Genomic DNA, 24,145 nt, shown 5'->3' with positions numbered 1-24,145 from the left:
AAAGCACTCACTGCACAAGTGTTAGGTCCAGAGTTTAGATCCCCAGAACCCACAAATGCCAGATGTGATTGATCCCAGCCAGCCTACCACAAAACAGAAAGCAGAGACAGGAGAATCCTCAGAAGTTTGCAAACCAGCTAGCCTGGTGTCCACAGTGGTGACAGGAGCTCTTGTCCCAAACAAGGTAGAAGGCAAAGACCAACATCTGAGGTCACCCTCTGAACTATACACACATACCATGGCATGCATGGTATTTCCCACACACATATCATACACATAATTAAAAAAAAAAAATTCCAAAGTCCTATGGTCAAATAAGCGAGGCAAAGTCCTAGACATAACATCCACCATGATTTCTCAGACCCATCAAAAGAAACTCTGAGCATTAACAAGGTCTTTTATCATTTTTATGAGCCCTGTGGCCAGACCAGGGTCCACAAGGAAAAATACCCGAAAGGAACCTGTTGTTGCTTGCATGCAAAGTGTCCTCTATAGTTCATGTGTTTGAAAGCTTGGTCCTCAGCTGCTGGTGCTGCTTGGGAAGATTGTGGAACCTTTAGGAGGTGGAGCTTCATAAGTAGAACTGGATTACTGGGGGATGCCCTTGAGGTGGTGTAGCCTGACCTACTACCTGTTCACTTTCTGCCTCCTGGTTGCCCAATGCAATGTGACTAGCTGCCTCTTACTCCTGCTGCCCGTGCCTCCTGTACCATAATGGACTCTGTCTACCAGAACTGTAAGTCAAAGTAAGCCCTTCCCCCTTAAGTTGCTTCTTACCAGGTATTTTGTCATTACAATGAGAAAAGAACTACCAAAGAGATCTCCTGTGGTTATGACACACCATGTTTAGAAAGCTTAGGAGACTGTCCGTGTCAGCCGTGGAGCAGACTGTGTGATGCTCTGCTCTTGCTCTCACACATATGAGATGTCCACATCCTGATCCCTAAAGCCTGTGAATGCTATTTTGCCTGGTAAAAGTGACCACAGTTGTGATAAACTCAGGGATCTGGAGATGTAGAGAGTACCCTGGGTTATCCAATTAGGTCTGAAGTAAAGATCCTTGTAAGACAGGTAGGTAGATTAAAGTCAGAGGTTGGCAGTGTGATAAACAGGAGAAACTGGAAAGAGATGGCCACAGTTTAGAAATGCAGGCCACTTCTAGAAGCCTCAAGTCAAGGAAGGAATTCTCTCTTTACCACCAGATAAGAGTTAGCACTGGGTGTCAGGAAGGAGAGTGGTTTTGAAAAACCAGAGCCAAGAGGAACCAGGAGGAAATAAGAAGTGGAGGGGACAGCAAGATGAAAACATCTACTTCATCAGCTGGGGCGGCTTCCAACCCAAAGGGGAACTTTTAAAGGTCAAGGGCATACTTTCTAGACCTTATTATCCATTCATTCACGGACATACCTTTATAGAAAGCTTATCATGGGCCAGGGCATAGACTTAAATATGACAGAAGACCAAAGTGGCACCAAAGCCTGCCAATCCACATGAGAGAAGGGATCCATTGTGGAGAGGGCATCACCCCAAACCAGGCTTTTTTTTTTTTTTACTCTTTTAAATGAATTTTTGTGAATTTCATACAATGCATCTTTTAATCCTACTTAGATCCCCTCCCCTATCTACACAGATAGGCTGCATTTCAGCCAGCTCAGGTCTAACTTTCCAAAGAGCTGTTCCTCTAGCTCTCCAGAATAGTTGGAGTAACAGTAGCATAGGAAGTCTGCGGTCAAAAGACCTGATTCAAGTTCTGCACGCTGTGCTGCTCTGAGCCAATTTCTTAACTTTTCTAAGCCTCAGTACTATCCTTTGTTCAATTAGCATCCCAAATGTCAGTCAAGTTACCTATCGTTGAAGAATTGAATAAAATTTAATCATTTACTCTGTTCTTTGCTCCCTATCCTGTGGAAAGAATCTAGCATCCATCATGATACTTCCATGAAATTCCAAGGGTTCCTAGTCTCATGTTCACTCCCATGTTCCAGCTATATTTGAATGGAAACAATGCAGGATTCATACACTACAATTCCATGACTTCAGGTTGAATATCATATATCTTCATTCTTAAACTCCATCTTGTCCCTGGCCCATGGCAACACATCTACCTCTTACCTTGTCACCTAAGTCAACTTCTCCCCCAACCACCATCTAGTCTACTCCTGTTTTTGCAGTCCTGCGCTCTCTGTGATAGTTTGTCAACTTGACAGGATTCAAAATGATCTAGGAGGGGCCTCAGACCTACCTGTGGGGGATAATCTTGATTACATAAGTTGATGGGAAAACCCACCTACTCATCATTCCCTGGCTAGAATCCTGGCTGTATACGTGGAAAAAGGGAGCTGTATGCCAGCATGTTTATTGCAGCCTGCTTCCTGATTGTGGATGTGATGTGACCTGATCGCCTAGGCTCCTGATGCCTTAGCTTCCCAGCCGTAATGGACTGTACTCTTGAACGGTGACTCTGAATAAACTTTCCTTTAAGTTACTTTTGTCATAGTTTATCACAGCAGCATAAAAGTAACTGAGACATAATCCCACCCCCCAAATTTGTTCATTTTTCTACAAAATGCATCTCTTTCCTTAGGACCTCTCTGGAAAAGGCCTCCCATATATCACATTCCTATAGGTATTTCCCTAAACCCCACTCTGCCTTCTCAGGAGAAAATTCAGCTTTGGCTATCATAGGAGTAAGTTTCCAATCACCTTGAGGAGATCACATTCCTTCTTCTGGGGCTGTGGAAAGATGAGGTGTGTGGATGTCCTTTGATCACCATCTATGGGTATTTCTGTCTGTGAGCCTTGTACATATCACCCTCACTCTCACAGTGCCAAAGCCAATTATATAATTTTATATAATATATTTAAAGCAACTCTACAATTACTGATCAGAATTCTAAACCAACTCAGATGACTCTATTCCATTTCTCTATTTAAAACATTAATGTACTTCACTGTAAGGTAACCTGGGATTGATCCTCTCCCCCATGGATCACAGGAACCTTGCTAAGTAGAGCCTTTCATTTCTGAAGCTATGATATTAACTGGCCCTTCCTTTTTATCAAAGTGTTTTTAATTAACAAAAAGCATAACTTAGGTATACTGAAATATACTTTTCTTCCAAAAATAGGCCTATTTGCTAGTTTTCATTCAACTCATCAGAGCGTGTTCCTTCTGATGACTAACAAGCTTTCTGATTCCATCAGCAAGAAAAAGGGGTTTAACAAGAGAGGCTACGTCTGCATTTTTTTACATTTCATGCCTGAACTTGCATCCCTTCCCTCAGGACATCTTTCCACGGCCTGAACAGTGGTAGGGGCCACTAGGTGGAATAATGTGTGGCATCTGTTCCAGCACTCTCCACACAGGCTTCTTGCTTGGCCTAACTCATTCTGACAACAGCTAGCAGAAGCCTCCGTGCTTCCCTGGAAGAACTGTGGCCATTTCTGAACAATGAGAAACAAAGAAGCCAGCTTCTCTCCCTGGAGTAGTCGTGTGCACATCTGCTGTGGTGCGGCCCTCACGTCCATCAGGAAAGGAAGGATGGCAGGACCACTAGGAGAGAATGTAGAGGAGACCAGCTGGTCCAAACTAAAGATTTTTCATCAATCTATTCTTGACGGGTCAAGGGGATACAGATGTGTGTGCATGTGCAAATGTACATGTGGAGGCCAGAGCTCAATGTTGGATTTCTTCCCCTATCACTCTCTCCCTCATTAGTTGGCAAGCTCTGAGAATCCTCCAGTCTCCATCTCTCAGTGCTAGGATGACAGGCATTCACAACCACTCTTGGCTTTTTACTTGGGTGCTAGGGATCTGAACCCAGTTCCTTAAGCTTGTGTGGCAAGGCCTTTATCAACTGAGCCATCTCCTCAGCCCTTTAATCCACTCTTAAGGCAGACCATTTCAAGCTTTTCAACTAAGTAAGAAAATGGCAAGATTATGTTGAGTATAAATGCGGCTTCAAAGCCAATTTTATCTTTGTGATCTAAGAGAATCAAGTAAGCTTCTTAGAACCCATAGACTGTAAGGACCCACAAGAGTTCTGAATAATGCTGCTGCACACACATGTCCAAGGTGATTTCTTCACTCGCACATGTGCTCCCTGCTTCATTCCCATGTCATTTATGAAGCAAAACCCAGTTTCTCACTGGTTTCCACAAGAAATCCATGAACTCTGAGCATTGTACATGCCATGAGACATGATAGAATAGTTGGGAGTTTAGGAGAGGAATCACATGACACGTTGAGTCACCTCCCTCCTTTTACTGGTTCTACACTCCAGCCCCCTCTTTGATTTTCCAAGTCCCTCTCAAGAAAACCCTACAGTTCTCTCTCCTTTGGCTTGTGGAATAATTAGTTCCTCTGTTCACAGTGAGGCATGTCTCCACAGCTACCCCAAGCCAATAGATCAGGAATTTTTGCAGTAAGGATACATCTTTGGGTGTCAATCCCAAAGACAATTTTTCATAAAGACTAAAACTGAAAGGAAAAGAAAAACTCTCTCTTCATCCATCTTTGTCTTCAGTAATGCCGCCTAATATAATGACAGTTCATGTGCACTAAGGACCCACTAGATACACATCCCTGTACAAGGAGACATTAGGATTCATATCCCCTCATAATGACCTGGTGGCATTAAAGAGATTGGCCAAGTTACCCAACTAGAAAGTATTAGAAAGGGATCCTAGATTTTAATTTTTATATATGTGAGTTTTGAGTGTGGGTATCCCTGGAAAGGAGACCACAAGCAGCAGAAAGATTGAGGAAGAGGGGTTGGGGGTTCATCTAATATGGAACCAGGCAGGAGGATACAGGAGGAGGCAGGGGCACAGGAGAAGATGGAGAGGAAGCAAAATAAATTGTGTATGAAGATGCCTTAGTGAAACCTGTTACTTTGTTATTTTTTAATTAACATGCAAAACAATGGATTTCCTTATGTATTAGATTTCCTTGAGCCTCTCTCCCCTCCTCCACCCCCTCTCTCCCTGCTCCAGTGTTCCTCCTTCCATTTCCATATCAAATTTGCTCTATATCCTCCTCACTCTATTTCCTTAAAGCCTCTTTTCTCCCTCTCACAGGCCTTCTTCCAGTTTTCTGACCTCTAACTATGCTCATTCCCACATAAATACACATACAGAAAAATTAGAAACTAGGATCTGTATATGAGAGAGAACATGTGGTATTTGTCTTTCTTTGTATGTTACTTAAGAAATAAAGAAAAGGCCTAGAGGACCAAGAACAATTAATTAAATTTAAATTTTTTTAAATATATTTTAAAGTAAAAAATAGAAATGAAATGGGGCCCAGTGACAACTCGATGGGTAACAGAATGTCAAGGAGAGCCTGACGATTTAGTTCAGTCGCCAAAACCCACAGTGGAAGGAGAGAACAGACTCCTGAGAGGAGCTGTCACATGTGCTCTCACACATGCGCACATACATACATACATACACAAACTAATAATTTTTTTTTAATTTTTAAAAATTATTTATTTAATAACAATATATTTGCCTGCATGTCTATAAATATACCCACGTTGTGCAGTGCCTATGGAGTCCAGAGAGGGCATTGAATCCCCTGCAACTGGAATTACAAATGTGGATGCTAGAAAAAGATCTCCATTTCATTATTAAAATACACAGTTTCATACAGAAAAATTCTTTTTCAATGCAATTGACATTGGATGTTTGCACATGCATTTCTAATCTCTAAATATCTGATTATTACTAGTCACAGTTGGTTACAAACTAATAATTTTTAAAAAATAAATAAATGGGAAGGTACTTCAAGCAGGAACCCTAAGCATTGATTTCCCCATTTTTTTTTTCTATAGCTCAAAAGGGCAGCTCCCACCCAAAGGGAGCCATGCACGTGGACACAGGGACAGTCTTAAGCTGAACCAGAGAAGACATTCTTGTTGATGAGAATCATTTCCAAGTCCCAAAGGGTCAATGGGAACAGAACACATGGCTTCCTTTCACTTTGTTCTCCCATTTCCTGTGGCTAAATTATGTGCGGCCTCCTGGGCTGTGGCGACACCCTGATGATCCCTGGCAGCTCAAACGCCCATCTGCCCACATGTCAACCAGCCAAATGTCACCGCTTCTGCTGGGCTGTAGTCTCACAAATTAGGGAAGCCAGGTGAAAGGACGGCTGTGATTTAGGGTTAGAAGGGCCCGGCAACCTTCTCCATCCCTTTGGGCATTATGGGAGAGTGACCTGGAAAATCAAATGCAGAGCAGTGTCTGAAAATATTGGAGTATTGTTTGAGGCACTTGTAGAGCCTATTAGCTTGAGAAATTGGTCTGGAAATCTTATTAAAAGAGACAAATCATTCCACATTCTCCTCAGACTGAAAATCTTGGGGGTAATAGACTCTCTCCGATGCCTCAGATCCTTGTTCCCCATGTCAGGATCACAGCCAAACTCTGGGTAAGGCTAAATTCAATGTAGGCGATAAAGGCAATTAGTTTTTTAAATGGGCAGTTGTGATTAATTCCAGGTTTTCTGGCCAGCCACATGCTTATCGTACCAGTCATCCATTACTGTGAAGGTTGCAAGGCAGAAGAGCCAATGGCAAAGAGAAATGAAGTTCAAATTGTGTATTTGTCATTACCGCACAGCTCCACGGATTTTCCAGCCATGGAAGCCCCTGTGACCAGTCCACCTCTCCAACCTCCACACTCACGTCTCTTTTCTCAATGTGCTTGCTTAACGCCTGATGGAGAGGCAAGGCAATGAGAATGAAAGGGTCATTTAACCTAAGAGCTTTTTACTTTACAACGTTTTGTGATATGCATGCGATAGAAACCATACTCTAAATTTGTATTTGGATGTCCTCCTGGGTTGATGATATGCATAATACTCTCTAATGATGCTTGGGCAGTGGCAGCAAACTGGAGGGCCCAGTTACCGGCAGCATCCTGCAGGGAAACAACTAGCACTCTGCAGTCTGCAGGACATGGTTGCAGAGCTATGATTGTCAGTAGGTTATGTGTGCTAAATGCAGTATTCTTTTGCAGTACTGAGGGTTGAACTTAGGGCTACATGCATGCTAGACATGGGCTCTACCAGTGACCTACATCCCCAGTTCTAAATGCATTATCATAAGTCAATGATGGGCTTTTGCAGACGTAACCTCTTCACAAGTCAATGAATATGTGAATGATAAAATGACAATCATTTTATAATAATTGAATTATAATTTTGCAATATCAAATAAGTGTTTAGCCCATGTCTAGTATGGGTTAAATGATTCATTTACATGAATTATCTCCTTTATCCTCAAAACAACCCTAACAAAGACAGAGTTGGCAAAAATTGGTGTGAAGGACCAGATAGTAAATACTATAGGAATCTTAGGTCTCCGTCAAAACCACTGAGTTCTGCACGTGCAACCAAATGGCAGCAGTCACAGATAATACACGAATGAGCAAGTAAGTGTAGCTGTGTTTCAATAGCACTTTTTTAATTTTTATGATGAATATCTACTTTTATTGCCTATGTATCATCAAGATTGTGAAAGTCTTGCTTTGCCTTTATTTGTGCTTTCACATATATCCCAAACCTTCACACATGTCTGCACTGTTGTGTTCATCAAGACCATAATAACCTCTGCAAAGACTCAGACAATCTTGGTTTAAAGTAAGGGCTCTGAAACCAAAGGGAATGGAATATAATTTATGTGCAGAAAAAGGGAGTTTTACAAGAAAGGAACATAGGTAATGGTAAATTTTTCACATTATACTTGACCAGGGTTAGACAATACCTGAAACCTACCAGAAAGTCAAACTTAGGAAGAAAATTGTTAGCCAATATTTTTACCAAATGCCTTGTTTATATCCATGGCTTTGTGCTTCCCGGGCAACACAGATGCAAAGATGAATAAGAAAGAGACTGCCTTTGAAGGAATTTAAAATGATTGAACAGCACAGGCATGTGAATAAGCCTAATGTCAGCTCGAAATGTGTAACTGAAGTACTTGTGAGGGGCAGCAGTTCCTCATCATAAGAATATCTCCTTTTTCAGAATGGACGCAAATCCAAAATGATAGCTCAACAAAATTTTCAAGTGTGAGTTGCAGATAAATAAGAGTGGTTCGAACCTTTTAGACTGAAGGAGCAGTATGTAGTAGACACAGGCAGAAAAAACAGCAAGAATAGACAAGCCATTGTTTGCAATAAAGGGGCCCACAAGCCTTCAACAAGGTGCTATACATAATGTCCAACTTAAATCTTTAAATATGCTCTTTGGGTACAATTGTCTCTTAATCATTTGTTATGCCTTTATTTTAAAGTATAATATGGGTCAAAGCATGAATTTTGTGGACTAGAATTCAAATTAAAGTGCTGAAAAGCCTACCAGTAGACACAATACAAGGTAACATCTTGTTCTGCGGAGACATTTTTATGGGCCAGGTACTACCAACAGCTTTGCATTCATTATCTCTGAATCGTCCCCAAAACTCTGAGAGGTAGGTGCGATTGGGATCTCTTTTGTATAGGTAAAATGATGCTTCACAAATATTGACTATTTCCGTACTTTAATTTGAATTCTGGGCAATAAAACTATATTTACAAAACTTTATTTTGTGTGATTTTGGGACCATGTCCTGCTGACCACTGCTAAAGGTAAATGATGCTACCCTAAGTGAGAATTTTGGGTTTTCACAGGTAAGAAGGCAGGGGACCAAATTTTCCCCTCCTGCATCCCCTTCCTCCTGATCTTCCCTCTTCATTCTAGTTCTGGAGGAAGGGGAGAATAAAAAGCATTGTGTCATATGACTCCCCAGGTGACTTCTCTGTTTACCATTAGCAAAGGAGAGCAGTGTAATTGTCCCCTCCTGGAAAAATTCTGACTCAACAGAAGCCACCACACTTTTGTGGGCCACCTCTGTCAATGTCCACAAGCTTGATGTGGGCTGTGGCTAACCCCACCCATGAGACATTCAATCCAGAACTGCTAGGAAATGCCTTAGTGGGTCTTTTTAAGCATTGGCTATATCTTCTCAGCAACTCCTAGGTAACCTTTCTATCACATAGCTCCTATTCAAGCAGATGTGACCTCAGAAAGCCTGTGACCCCCCAACTGTCAATGTTTTGTGTGTCCCGAGTCTAAGACTATATTTCTAGGCAGTGCCATGTCAATGCTGAGACCAGGAATTTGGGGAAGCATGCCTTCCCCCACCCTGTAGTCACCCCAACAAAAGTTATCTAGCAGCTCAGTAGACTCAGAAGAATGAGGGATCCATCTTCACTTCTTGATGGAAGACATAAACTTAAAAACCAACAACTATGGTCTTAAACTAGGGCTTATCAATCTCTGCAGTACTGTGTTAGAGTGATATTACTTTTAAGAGCAGACAGTCTGTGTACTATGGTGTGCTTAGCTGCATCCCAGTCTGTGCTCACTAGATGATCATAGCTGTTCCTCAGGGTGACAATCAAACTGTCTTCAAACATTAGCAGATGTGGACAAATGGCCTCCAGCTGAGAACCACTGTCTTAGAGTGAGGGACAACTGTTGCCTGTGTTCCTCAGCTAGTCTCTAATTCTCAAATCCAGAAAACTTGGAAAGTTTATCAGCAAGATCTCTTAATACAAGATGACTCCTCTTATGGAATAGGGATACGTTTGCCACAGTTTCATGATAAAAAGAAAACCAGTTGCACTTGGCCTTTCCCCAGAGTAATCCCGACAGTAACATTTCAGGGTACATGCCATTCTCCCCATTTTACACATGAGAAAACTGAAGTCAAGAAAATTAACAAATGGTTTCAAGTCAAAAACACAAAGATTTTTTAAAATGTTTTATTATTTTTATCTTACGTGTGTGAGTGTATTGCTTGCATATGTGTAAGTGCACCCATGTCATGCGATGCCTACAGAGGTCAGATGAAGGTGTGAGATAGCCTTGGAATTGGAGTTACGGACAGTTGTCAGCTGCCCTGTGGGTGCTGGGAATCAAACCCAGGTCCTCTGCAAGAGCAGCCAGTGGTCTTAACCATTGAGCCATCTCTCCAACCACAGCATTGCAAAGATGTTTAAGCCTGGCCCTGTTTGATGTTTCAGCACCAGAAAAATTAGCACCTGCTCCCCAACAGGGAAAATAAATCCAATTTACTGCATAAGGCTATGTTTATGGCCACGTGAGCTGCCAGCAATAAGAAAAACTTGCTGTGAAAGACTCACTGATGTGCCCCCTGCTTTATCCTTGGTCTCCCGTGACCTCTTATCTTGCCGCAGCTCTGCATGCAGTACTGGCCTGAGAAGACTTCCGGGTGCTATGGTCCCATCCAGGTGGAGTTTGTCTCTGCAGACATTGATGAGGACATCATCCACAGAATATTCCGCATCTGTAACATGGCTCGGGTGAGTGTAGGGCTGCCATTACTCACCATGCCCCTCCTTTGCAAAACAGATGGAAGCTGCTGGGAGAGGATCCTGCTGAGCCAGCCAAGAGTCTGTGATATTCTCTCCTGATAATCTCTTCCTTGGGGAAGTTATGTCTTTGCTGATTCCAGCTCCAGACCCAGCAATGGTTCAGATTCAAAGAACAGCATCCAACCTGCCATCTGCCTGTTTTCTGACACACTAGCGGCCATGTAGACAAAACTTCCCAGACATTAATTCTTACCCACTGTGTCACACTGCTCTGGCGCCCTTCAATTGGATCCTATAAACTTTGGCCTCACTTCTGCAAACATTGACAGGGAAAAGTAGTCTCTTTCAGCAGGGTAGTTACTGGCTAAATACTGAGTAGAAGGTGGTAGAATAGTATCCCACGAAATGGTGGCTAACTATTGGTCTCTACTGAGACCCCAGAGAGGATGGAACTCTGTCTTCTATCCTCAGAGTTCACTACTGAGTGGAAACAGGAGATACATTCTGGTGTATGAGCTTCGGGGAGAAAGATGTCTTGCTGGTAGAACCAGGGAATGTATCCCTAAAGAAAGAACATTTGAATTGGGTCTGAAGATTGACCGAAGTTTTCCAGGTGCAGGAGGAAAAGATAGTGTACACAAAGGTATGGAATTAGGTATGGAGATGCTCTGCCCATGACAGCATGGCTGAAGGCCCACTCGGTCTATCTTCCACTCTGCTGTAGACCCCAGGGAATCTGGAAGGCTTGTATCCCCATGCATCTCTAACAGAACTACCCTAATCAGCTCTCTGTTCTCAGCCACAGGATGGTTACCGTATAGTTCAGCACCTCCAGTACATTGGCTGGCCTGCCTATCGGGACACACCCCCCTCCAAGCGTTCTTTGCTCAAAGTGGTCCGACGACTGGAGAAGTGGCAGGAGCAGTATGATGGACGGGAGGGGCGCACTGTGGTCCACTGCTTGTGAGTACAGGTGTCTCCACACCAGTGGGGTGACGTGATGTGAGACTTCAGTCCTAGGCAAGTCTAGTTGTACCTCATCTTAACATTCCTTATAATCCAACAATGATATGGTCAAAGGAATTGGAATCCTTTAATGGACTGGGTGCCAGTTTTCCTAAACTGTTGGTATGTCATATATTACCGAAGTACAGCATAGAAGAGACAGGCCACTTCCCGGTGCACTCATCACAGAAATAAGACCCACTCTCCAAAAGGAGGCATGTATCTCTTGCTAGGCATAAGAAAGCTCAGGACATAGTGGGTCCCAACGACCAGACCCCCCTGTGTTATTTCCTGAAGAGAAGTAAGAGGAAGGTATGACAGTAACTTAATCCTTCAATCAGTTTGTAGTGAGCAAATTGAAAGCGTAGATGGGTTAGGGGATCAGAATGCTGCAGGAGGAACTGAGATTTGCATTCACTGGGCTTCAGGCTAACGTACCGTCACACACTGTCTCTGAGAAAAGGAAGAGGGAAGGAAAAGTTCAATATGGGGTTACCTTGAACTTACCCATTACGTTGACCTCCTGAGACATCTCTTACCCTGGGCTTAGTGGGACCAGGGACATAGAAAGCACTACTGTTGTAGATGGATTTTCAGACTCCTAGGTACTTTGTACCCCCAAGTATACAGTGGGATCAAGTTATTGGGATGAATTTACTTCCTGTCTTAAAAGTAAGAGCTCAGTATAATGGACCCCAATGTCATTATGCTAGGCAAAGGTTAGGACCTTGGAAGACTGTAGCTGACAAACTGTACAACATCAAGAAAAGTACTTAATTTTGTGACCCTTAGTTTCTTCATCTATTCATCTGGTATGTTGAAGTTAATCGTTTTTAGACCCTACAGTGCTTGAGCATGAGGTATTCAGAAAAGAAGAATGTATCTGCCAACATAGAGATTTTTTAAATGTCAAAGCAGAAAATATGCAAATGGGACTATAATTCCTTAAGAGAGCAAGAGTCATGGAGTCTTGGAGGAGGGTTCTATGAAAAGCTAAGACTTACAGCCATCTACATGTATGAAACTTACAATAAATATTTGACTCACAATCACCTACCTCTTACAGCATCAATGATTTGGGGGAAAAGCGGCCAAGAAAAATGTCTAAGAGCGTCTCTCTTTAAAGATATTGTGCTGCAGGAAATCTAAACCAAAGTCTTTTTTTCAGAATAATTATTTCAGGAACCAGTGGAGGCTTTAATTATACTGCACTGACCTCAAAATGAGTTGTCTTTTCAAAAGCTTACTAATTGTTCACTTTCTTTCAGATAAGTAGTTCACACACATGTCAGGAAAGTTAGAGCTTAAACCAAGTTATAGGCACATTGAGAGCTGAAAACAGACTCCTGTAAAACTTCAGGATACAGATCTGCATGGAATCCAAGAAGATACCATGTGTCATACCTTGTCAGGGTGATAGGTGATGTCAGACATGCCAAGCTGGCAGATCCCAGAAGCCAGCAGCTGGTTCCCTACTAATACTGACCCCTTCCAGTTCCTTCCCACGCATTCATATGCCCCCACTCATAGCACAGGACAACACCCATCCCTTCAAGGTCCCACAGGCTCTGACATGGTGCGTCCTCTCAATTCATCCTCTTGGATCCCGTGCTCTTTTTTTTTCAAAAGATACTGAACCCTCCTTCTCTGGAAGGCTTCCTCTTCTCTCACGTATTTCCCAACCCATGGGGTTGTTCAGTTGGTTGGTGGGTTGATTGGTTGGTAGGTTAGTTAACTTGAGGTTTTTATTTGTTTTGATTTATATCTCACCTAGCTTAGGTAGCCAGCACAGGGGTGTCATTCTACCAACAGGGACCTGGGCATCCTTGAGAGCCCAAGGCATCCATCATAATAGTCACTGAGATTCAGGCATCCACCAGTGAAGGGAGGACAATTTTCTGTACTTGAAACATCTGGTTGTTAGGTTTCCTGTAGATAAAACATCTGGGAAATTGACTACATGTCTTAGTTTCTGCCCAGATGTTCCTTAGGTATAGACCATTACATGGCATCATTAGCTGCCTTTGGTAGCATGCCCAGGCATTCAGAATCAGGTAGGTTCCTCAAGGTATCTTTACAAGAGTTTGAAGGTTGTTTCCGTGAGGATAGTTTATGAAGCTTAGAAAGAAGGAACAACTGAGAAATGACTGTGCCAAGAGCACTCCATTCCTATACTCAAGATCAGTAGACTCCTGTTTAAAATTTATACAAGAAGAGCTGTGACATTGGCCGGGTATTTCAAAAATATTAGGCCAACCCCAGGACCATAGTCTGGGTCCAAAGTCTGGACTAGCTGGCTCCAAGCTAATCGATTATCGTTGTTATTTAAGACAGGAAGAAATACTGGTAAACCCACTTAGTGCCCTCCATTGTCCTCATTGGATGTATAGGTAGACCCAGAGCATTCTTTTGAGCATGGATGCAGTCACCACATACAAAGACATAGTATCATCCTATCCTATGAATGTAAATCAGTGTGCTTGAAGTGTCTGTAACATGCTTATAGAACTAAGGAAACATCAAGCTAATTAAATGCTCAAGGTCATTAAGTCTAATCTATTTTAGATGAATGGAAAACTTGACACTCAGTCTACAAAGTACCTTTACCACAGTCACTGAAGATTCATAGCACCAATGAGTACATCAGCCCAAAACTCATGGCTCAGGCTAAGGCTCTTAACATTGCCTGGCCACACATCTTTCAGGACAGCCATTCCTCACTCCCATAATGTAGCTTTAGGATTAACAGGTTTCTGGGTGGGGGCACCCAGAAACGTGACTCATTTCTTCCTTCTGTGTTTAGAAATGGGGGAGGCCGCAGCGGAACCTTCTGTGCCATCTGTAGCGTGTGTGAGATGATCCAGCAACAAAATATCATTGATGTGTTCCACATTGTGAAAACACTACGCAACAACAAATCCAACATGGTGGAGACCCTGGTGAGCTTCCAAGAATGGTTCTCCAACATCCAGAGTCTTGAAGTTCCCTGGACTTGAAAAAGTGACATCAAATGGGAAATACCTACAACAGCTGAGCTTACTGAGTACCTATAGTCTACGCCTCTTACATGCACTGCTACTTTCCTGTTTCTTTCCAACCCCACCAATTTTTCTTTCCTTCAGGGCAATACAAATATTAATCCTAGTACACCTACTTTATTTTACTTTCTGCTCACTCCTTAACAAAATGTCACTGAAGGATTCCAGACTAGTAGAGTGTGAATTATGTTTTCAATTCAGCCCAAGCCTATTCTAATTCACTTATGCTAATTTTTGCAATATGAAGAATTAAACTAGGACTCTGTAGAAAAAGGATAGTAGAGAGTGGGAAAGCAAAGCCCCAGATGATAAGGCCAGGCACAACGGTGGAGACGGATGATACAAGGAAGTTTAATATAAGAGTCTTTAAACACACTCAAAGTGTGATGAGATCCTACAGAAAATGTAAACTACAGACTGGCGAGAGAGTCATCACCTGGGAGTTTGTGAGAAATGCAGACTCTTGAGCCCTGCTCCAAATTGAATTGGAATCTGCATTTTTAACAGTTATCCATGGTGGGTGTTCTGCCTAAAGGTACAGTTTGAGAAGCACTGGTGTACAACATGGTAAAACTGAAAAGGCATGGTCTCGGCTGGGCATTCTGGGAAACGTGGGCAGAAGGTTGGAGGATGTCCACATAAGGGATAAAGATAACTTTTACTTTGCTTTATGTGTCTATAGATAAAGTTTTCTCCAAAATATCTGCATCTGTAATCTAATGCATTTCTTTCCTCTCTCTCTCTCTCTCTCTCTCTCTCTCTCTCTCTCTCTCTCCCCCCCACCCCAGGCACAATATAAATTTGTATACGAGGTGGCACTGGAATATCTAAGTTCCTTTTAGCGCAATGGGATGGGGAACCTGCCAGAGTCCAGAGGCTACTGCAGCTGGCCTTCTTTTTCCATGAATGACAGTGACTGGACTTGGGGATTCGGAGGTGGCATGCCTGCCCAACTCCAAGGAGAAGATGGTTCCATGTTCTGTAGTGGGCTCTGCAACTTCTGAAAGGTCCCTTGTAGCTGTGGGAGATGCTTCTCTGGTGGGGCCCAAGCTTCCCTTCCAACCCTGACCAGCCACATCAGGCCCACACAGAAGTGCACCCACGAGGAAGGCCCTGGACTTCTGATTCCCAGACTTCTTGCTTTTGTTCTTTCCGAGTTTGTGAATCTCATGGCAAGCTGACTGTGCAGGTGTTGGGGAGGGAGAACTTGGTCAGCACCTCCTTTGCTGTCCTTAGGAGGGTTGGCATGTGAGTTCTTCTATGTTCTCTTGTAAAAGATTGGGATGTTGGAAGTCACTGGGAGCCTATAATCTCCTTCAGAGGCCTCTGGCACCAGAAACCTGACAGTCTGGATCAGTGTGACTACTGGATGGCCCCTAGATGCATCACAGCAGAGGCTCTTTCCATCCTCCTTAGCTGCATGGGGATTGGCCCATTACTGCTTTCTCTAGACAGGCCTTGACCCTCTGTCATCCACCAGTCAGCCAGCCGTCTCCACAGCATACTTCAACAAAGGTTTTCTTTGCTTTTCCGTAGTCCGTGGAAGGAGGAGAATCCACAGGAGATGTTGCTGCTCCTCTTCCTCTTGGTAGAAGGGGCCAGCCTCCCATGGCAAAGCTCTCACTGATCTGTACAGCATAACCCTGGTACTTTTTATGGGAAAGACGATCCAGAAAGGATTTGATTATTTTCCCAAGTATATGTGAAAAAAAGATATTCTTTATGGGAAGAAGTTGAAGGTGTAAAATCTTCTTCTCTTAAGTTAAAAAAAAAAAAGGTAGGATGGGAGTTGAGTCTATTATATTTCTTGTCTATACCCTTGAAAGGTCCCAAGATTGGGATAATACAACCTTTGAACATGAGAGATAAGCCACTCTGGAAGTTGGTCCCTTGTTTCCAGGGAAGATAGAGCAACAAGTTTATGCAGAATTTTTCTATCCAAATTTGAACTCTTTCCTGAAGAAAGCCAGCTACCATTTTGAAAATGGCCACTGGAGACCCAAGTCATACTTTGGTTCAAAATACATTAAGGAAATTAGGCCCGAGGCTCTGGGTTTTGCTCAAAGTATGGGCGAGCCAACACTTTTAAGCATCTTCTGTAAACCAGGTGCCATGCTTGGTGCCTTTCATGTGACATCACGCATAGTCCTTGGCACCCCAGAAGGGGTTGTTATCTCCATTTTGCAATTAAGGATACCCAGGCACCTTCTTCAGTGATGAAACTCTGGATTCCAAAGACCAGGTGATGGCAACGAAACTCCCTGCCACTTTCCTCATATTTCCTCAAGCAGTTATTTTATGGAAGAAAAATAAGGATAGAAACTTCTGAACAGAGAACTCCATGAGTAGAAACTGAATTCTTTCTATCTGATGCCCTTTCTTTTGCGTATCCCAAACCTATAGATATATTTTATTAACTTATTCCCCCCAGCTCCCTGGGAAAGCTAGTCTTATCTAATTTCTTTATGGGTAAAAACAATTCTCATACTCCCTTAGGCTACATGGGAGCCAGCCTGGGAAAACCCCTCTACCTTGGTCTCTAGCAGGGGCTGAGCCATAATATCTGACAGCCTTAATGGCATGGGATCTGGGGAGCTCTGTCTTGAAGGCTGTTCTAGCCCCAAACAGGGTATGAGGGACACAGAATCCACTAAGACATCTTTCCTTTCAGCCCCACTATGTACTAGGGAAGCTGAGCCACACTGTATTCATAGTAGAGCACACAAGTGTTCAATGCGCCTAGACATGAGAGCGAGCCACTCTGCCTAGAGCCTCCTAGACAACATCCATTCCAGCTAGGTCTCAACAAATAGACTATAAGAAAAACAAAGAAATTCAAGCCAAGGGATCAACATTCACAATGGCAAAAAGAAGTGAAAAAATATCAGGAGGGACAAAAGGTAGGAGAAGGTGGGAGGCCAGCCCAGCTGGAATGTAGCAAGACAGGCGTAATGGCGGGAGGAAACACAAAGGGTACAGAAGTTGCCCTGCAGGTAGCAAGAAACTGTTGGAGCTCTGCAGCAGTGATGCACTCAGCTTAGTTTTGGATAAGGCTCCCTCTGGACCAGCAGGACTGCCTCTTTTCCTTTCATCAGACACTGTGAAGACATTCCCTTAAGGGTGTGCTTTTAATATGTTAACTATTTGTCTGGCTGCTCATTATTTTGTTGCTGGAACAAAATATGGAGTGGATCATGAGACTCAGCTCCTGTGAGAACCCTGTGGTCTCTGCTTTATCACAGAGCAGGGTCAGCAACCCTGGCCTCCAAGCTCACTAGGACAACACATGAAAGGAGCCCAGGGAATGAGCTTCCATTGGCACAAGCTTGGGAGCTGTCTCGAAGTCCAAGGACACCAGACTTGATCAAGGAAGGCTGTCACTTTGGTGGTTCAAAAGGAAACATCTCAAAGCAAAGGCAGGCAAAAGAACCCCATGACTTATGCTTCTCTTTTATGAGCCTCTTCCCAGGTATGTTTGAGCATATCCTCAGGGCCCAGCCCCCACTGGTCCTTGTGGCTTCCTATGGTTCTCTATCTCTCTACCCCAAATGGATTTCCCCAGCCTCCAGGAGCCTGTGGTATAGCACATCAGCCTGTTGTATACTATTTTCTCAGAGCTTAGCTCATTCTAACAGGGTAAGGGTAGAGTAAGGACTATTTAACACAAATCCTAGAATCCGTTCTGCTCAAGAATGGCTGATATAGATGGTAGGTTAAAATGGCAGGGGTTTGTATCATTTCAATGGTGAGAAATTAAAAAGCGAATTCAAGGGAAGATGGGAGAATTCAGGCCACGGTGGCGGATGGCCCCCATCAAGGGCCATCTCAACCATATAGTTTCACACTGTTCAACCAACCTCCAAAAAAGACATGATGGTGAACTGGCCTTAGACAAATGAAGACAAAAGGAAAGTGAGGCTTGTAGAGACATCTTTAAGATTCATATGGAAGATATGTAGCAGGGCTCAGATAAGATGGATAATGGGACCAACGACCCTAGATTTCATCTTTTGCCCAGGAAATCTCCCAAGCTCTCTCCTTACTCTACCCTACCTATAGGGTAGGCTTATCTTTACATAAGCAAAAGAAAAGGTATAAAAGCATATCCTCACTTAGCTAAGGCCTTCCTTTAAGTTTCATTTGTAGACATGAAATCATTATGGAGAAAATATATAAGAAGCAAACAAGACACCATGAACTGTCCCCACTTACATGTGTTTATGGCCTAGATAGATTTAGCATAGATCAAAGCGACATCCCAATATTGTCATCTTTCATCCTTACTGGTATGAAAATCGTAGATCAGCCAGTGGACTGTAAGTCTCTAAATAACCACAGCAGGCCTATGGAAATGGAAGAGGCCACTTGCTTCTGGTGTTGGCCCTCACTGTAGGTCTGAGCAACCCTAAGAAGTGTCTGTGATTCTTGCCATCACCAATACTGGTAAGCAGACTTTGGAGATAGATGTCACCTGTCCATATAAGCAAGTCGGGACATAATCTGGCTTCTGACAATAATCTTACATCATGGAATCTGAGATTTTTTTTCCCAAAGGATTACTGCAGAGACTAGAGTGGAACTGGTTACTCAGTAGATCTTGGTAGAACCCAAAGCACAGAATGGTAAGCTTCAAATTGTTTCATAGCCTCACGTTTTACATGCATGCAATATGTGCATTCCATTTACTAATTTATTCTGATTAGTTTAAGTATGACCATATAAACATATTTTTGAATGTGCCCTGTACCTTATGCAGCTTTGATCTGCTCAGACCTCTCTGACGGAACTTAGGAAATGAGAGCACAGTACCCAGCCATGCTTCTTCTTCCTGAAATCAATTCTAGACTCAAGCTCAACACCAGCTTACCCTCCCCTGGGCACATTCTTTGCTGTGGGAGTATCCTGTCCTCACTGTTCCTGAGATTCAACTAAGGTCTCATCTTCTTATAGTTAAGGTACCTACTGACAGACTAGAATAAGGAGGACATCCCCACAGGAAATGATGAAGAGTGAACCACAAAATCCTAAAGGAGAAGGAGACGCTAAATGCGGTCTTATTCAGCAAATCCTTGTACACTGAGTGTTGCCCATTGTCTCAGTGGAGTCCTGTGGTTTCTAATGTGGGAAAATCTGAGGACACACTTCATACACTCAAACATTCCTCACTTTACCTTAGCTACGTACACTCTTTGGATTCCTATAGCATACAGCACCTTAGAGGGGCACTACTAGGAAGGACAGATTACTATGGACCGATACACCATGGTAAGGGGGGAGATCATTCTTTTAATTGCGCCTCCAACTCTGGACAGTAGGATAGCAGGCCAAATCCATGAAAAGGGGAACACATAAAAAAACACTTTGGCCATGTTAGAGTGGGTTGATCTAGAAGGCTTTAGGTAGGAAAAGAAAGCAAACTGAACTCAATGAATTCTCAGAATGAAGGATGCTTATTGAGTGTTGAGCTGAGTGGTCACTTCTGGGACACAGCAGGCCAGGAGATGGACTAGGACTTTCAAGAACGACTGGGAACATAGGGGAAGATGATAATTTTCTCTTTGATCAGTCATATTTATTTATTCCTCCATCTGGTTGCTATGCTGGTTCAGAAGGAGTCTCATCAGGATCCAGAGTCCCTCTGCTATGGTGTAGACTCCTGTACGGTGCACAGAGGTAGCTGTGCAGAAAGACTGCTGGCCATGTCAAAAGGGAAGCCCAGGGAGGAGCACTTGACATGCCATCTGTCCTTGGAGCAGTGACCACTCGACCAGATCTAGAGGCACTGAAGGAAATGATCATGCCCCTGGATCTTGCTGCCTGGGGACAAAATAAAGAAATATACCCAAGCTGAAACATGTTCAATACTGTAGAAGATACTGCTGTACTCAAGGATAAGTATGAACAGGGTGTTGATCCTAAGCTGTAAGGTCACCAGATTTCACTAGACAAGATATCTAGGGACAAGTCACCAACCCAAGCTGAAGGAAGATGAAACAGAACACAGAACAGAGATGGTCATGTTACCACAAAGCCCAACTTGTCTTTCCCATTGATTGATCAGTGTGAGCCTCTCCTCAACCTCTGACCAGTTCCAAATCACAGACAAGTGTAGTAGAGAAATGGGAAAATTCGACTAGAGACCAACTGAGAGTCAGCTTTGTTCATATACTGCCATATAAGGGCTCCCTATTGGAGAATGTCCATGTATACATATCTAGAAATTATAAAGTACAGAGCCTTCACTTTACCTAGCATGGAAGCACATTTGAAATCATACCTTATCTGAACAGTAGAGAAAGGTTGGTGTGGACAGTGGAAGAGAGAGTGGGTCTAGCTAAGTCCAGTTTTCTCTCACATTTATTTTAGAGTCACAGAGCAGATCCTCAGAAACAGCAGAAATGTCTCTGCCTTATCTATATATCCGAACAAGCTCTTTCTTTCCATTTCTTGGTAACCAAGGAGAGAATTTTGCATAGCACTGGCTATACAGTTCTCTTTCAGAGGTCAAGATCATGTCTTGCATATCTCCTGACAACTTCCAAAAGAGGTAGAAAAGGGTGTTAAAGGGGCCACATTCACCCCCTGAAATCTACCAATGAACGTTAAGTCTCCGAGAGGCAGAGTCATTACCTACATTGATAGCCCCTCCAAAACCTGGCATCCCACCAAACTCAGAGCTTAGTGGTGGTCAGCTGGGGCTGATACAGAAGATAGGGAAGGATTAGGATAGAAAATGATCTATTAGAAAAGCCTTTGATAACTGGATAACTACAGGGATTCCTTCTGTATCCAAGAGCTGCTCTCGATGGTAAAATGTGAACCCTGGTTCATTGTTGGACCAGAGAATGAATGTCTAGGGGCCTTGGAATATTGGGCAGGAAAGTATTGGTCTAAAAGCTGGAAGCTCAGGATAATATAGTTCACAGTTCCTCAGTGAGTAAAATTCCTAGAGACTTTGTGGGCAGAGTGGTGTTATCCTAGATAAAAGTCAAGCTCCTAAAAGGACAGGCAGAATACTAGACTAAGTCCCATAACCTTCACAGGATAGCAGATTATTGGACAAGGTCAAGCGTAGTTTGAAAGTCTCATTACTCCTGTGAGTGGAGCTGGGACCAATGACAAAACTTAGTAGTTGCAAGAAAGAACTTGTTTTCTGTCAGAGAAGATAGCTGCCCTTCAGGGCAGCTTCCCAGCAGAAGCCAAACATCTCTTAAAAGTGAAGAAGAAACATTGCTGAGATGGCCTTTAGGTCACTTTCACCTTAGGTGAGTGAGGCCTTGCAGAGCGGGAGTCATGTTGGGACTTATACCAGCAAAGCACAAGCTAAGCAGGCCATGCTTGGTTTGCAAGCAGGTAGCCCCTGCTCTCCACCCAAGTCTTCTGCCTATAGCAGCCAAAATGTTGCTCTAGTCACATATCCTGGCCTCAGCCAGGCTGGTTATCATCAAACACCCAGACTCACAGAGCAGCTGCTTTGCCATAGATTTAATGCTTCCTGGCATCCCTGAGGACAGTAGCCCATCACCCAGACCCACTGGCCATCAAGGCCCTCAATGATAGCCAGAACCAATAAAGATCCAAGCAGGACTCAGAACTGGGCTTCACTTATCACACATGCTCTCCAGAGGTTAATTCAACCCCAACTCCCCACTCAAGGACCTATTGGAGCAGATTTCAAAAGCCCAGTGACTCAGTTGACACCTAATTATACTCCCAATACATAAATTTCATCATCAAGTGGATCTTGGGCTAGCCCAAGTTAACTGATATTTGTAATCAGGCTCAAAAATCACTGTTCTATCTTCTTTCTTCTTTATATCCTAGTAGCCAATCAAAGGTACAGTCGTGGACTCTACCATTGCCTTGGCTACCTGATACCTGCATAGCTCTCAAAGAGTTATCACAAGGTGCCCACTCCACTCTAAGAAGGCTGATGCTTCATATCCATGGGGCATAAAATATTGCATGAGACCAAAGTCTCCACACTATTTGAAACTTCTGCCACAAATCCCAACAGCCTGCACTTGTACAGTTTGGGTGTTTGATAGATAAAGCACGTGTGAGAAGAGAAAACAAAGTAAATCAACTTCAAAAAAATAAATAAATAAAGCCAGCACTGTGCTGTCAATGTTCTTTTTTTTTTTTCCTTTTTCTTTCTAATTCTAGCTTGAAAAAGCAGAAGGTAAATAATGTCAGGTCAATGAATATCAGATATATTTTTTGACTGTACATTACAGTGAAGTGTCATCTTTTTACACCTGCAAGTTCATCTTATTTATTCTTGTAAATGTTCCCTGACAATGTTTGTAATATGGCTGTGTTGAAAAAAATCTATACAATAAAGCTGTGACCCTGAGATTCATGTTTTCCTAAGACAGTCACACTGGTGTCTTCCTGAGGATGAATGGAGTTGAGAAGGGGACAAACTGGAGTAGAAAAATTAAAAAGACTATTATCAACTAGGCTTCTTCTTGTCTAGTTAATCTTCACAAATATAATACAGGACATTTATAGCATATTCCCTCTTTTCATGTGAGAAAGTTGAGACTCAGAAACATCAAGGCATTTTCCATGAGTGTACACTGAACTGATAAAGGGCTGGGTTTAACACAGGGGTTTTAAAGAGTGGTCCAGAGCACTGACATTAAAATCAATGGGACCTTTGTTAAGCGTAGAGGACAGGTGGACTTTTAAAGTGCTTGTTATTGATGAATGGGATGTGAGACTGATTGTGAAATGCTTACAGGGTTTACCAAAAGATGACTTCTCAATTCCTCCAATGTGGGCAAGAAAGTGACTCTGAATTTCATAAAGGAAAGGAATTAGTTTAAGCTTGGAACTAACTCTTTCGCCAATGTCTTCATGCAGCCCAAAGGATCTATTACCTTGATGCAATAAAGATGTTGCCTTACATTTCATAGCAGTTTATTCTTTCTACAAAGTAGCTGTATGTATATATGCTATGTTGTGTGTGTGTGTGTGTGCGTGTCTCTGTGTGTGTGTGTGTGTTCATATGTAGGAGTGCAGGTGCAGCACATGCCACATCATATGTCAAGAGATGAGAAAACAACCTCATATCAATCCTTGCCTTCCACTTTACGTAAGTCAGAGTCTCCTGCTGTTCACCACTGTATATGCCTGGCTAGTGGGCCCAAGAACTTCTACACATTCTTCTGTCTCTATCCCCCATCTCACTGTAAGAGCACTAATATTACAGATGCACAGTACTGCATCCAGGTTTGTGTGAGTCTGGGAACCCAAATTCAGAGCCTCATGCTTGCATGGCAAGTGCTTTGCCCATTGAGCAATCTTCTCAGCTCTGACACATTTTTTTAGTTTAGTTTTTTGAGAGGGTCTCCCAGGTCTTCCAGTTGGCCTGGTACTTATTATGTAGACTTGGCTGGCCCCAATCTCACAAAGACCTGCCTGCTTCTGCCCCTCCAGCGATGGGAGTAAACGTGTGCTATCACACCCTGCTCCTGCACACATATTTTTAAACTCCTACTGAACTAAATAAATTTCAGGGTCTGCATATTAACAAACTATTCAGATATATCAGCCATCTGTAGCTACACAATAAAACTACCCAAAAGCTCAGTGTATGCGAGTCTTTATAGCATTCAGCTGGGCTCACCTCTGTTGGCTAAGGGCTCTGCTCAAGGCCAGGCACATGCTGTATGCACCTCTAATTCACTTCTGCAACTGAGCCTATGCATATGG

General features: G+C 43.0%; 1 protein-coding gene across 6 annotated transcripts in view; it reads left to right on the top strand.

Annotated features, from left to right (window-relative positions):
* Positions 1-22,798, top strand: part of Ptprt (protein tyrosine phosphatase receptor type T) — a 1,217,152-nt gene extending 1,194,354 nt beyond the window's left edge. For 5 of the 6 annotated variants that reach the window (XM_029554985.1, XM_029554983.1, XM_029554981.1 and 2 more), the window contains 4 exons: positions 10,245-10,370; positions 11,182-11,345; positions 14,191-14,326; positions 15,214-22,798. In XM_029554985.1, the coding sequence (XP_029410845.1) occupies positions 10,245-10,370; positions 11,182-11,345; positions 14,191-14,326; positions 15,214-15,267 (480 nt within the window). In that variant the 3' untranslated portion in view covers positions 15,268-22,798. Of the gene's footprint in view, positions 1-10,244; positions 10,371-11,181; positions 11,346-14,190; positions 15,042-15,213 lie in introns of those variants that run through there. The other variant, XM_029554984.1, reaches the window with a different exon arrangement.
* The last annotated feature ends 1,347 nt before the right edge of the window (positions 22,799-24,145 follow it).

This window comes from Nannospalax galili, unplaced genomic scaffold, assembly GCF_000622305.1.
Source record: "Nannospalax galili isolate Female #2095 unplaced genomic scaffold, S.galili_v1.0 scaffold205, whole genome shotgun sequence".
In the NCBI taxonomy this organism is placed as follows: domain Eukaryota; kingdom Metazoa; phylum Chordata; class Mammalia; order Rodentia; family Spalacidae; genus Nannospalax; species Nannospalax galili.
This window is presented reverse-complemented; position numbering and strand designations above follow the sequence as displayed.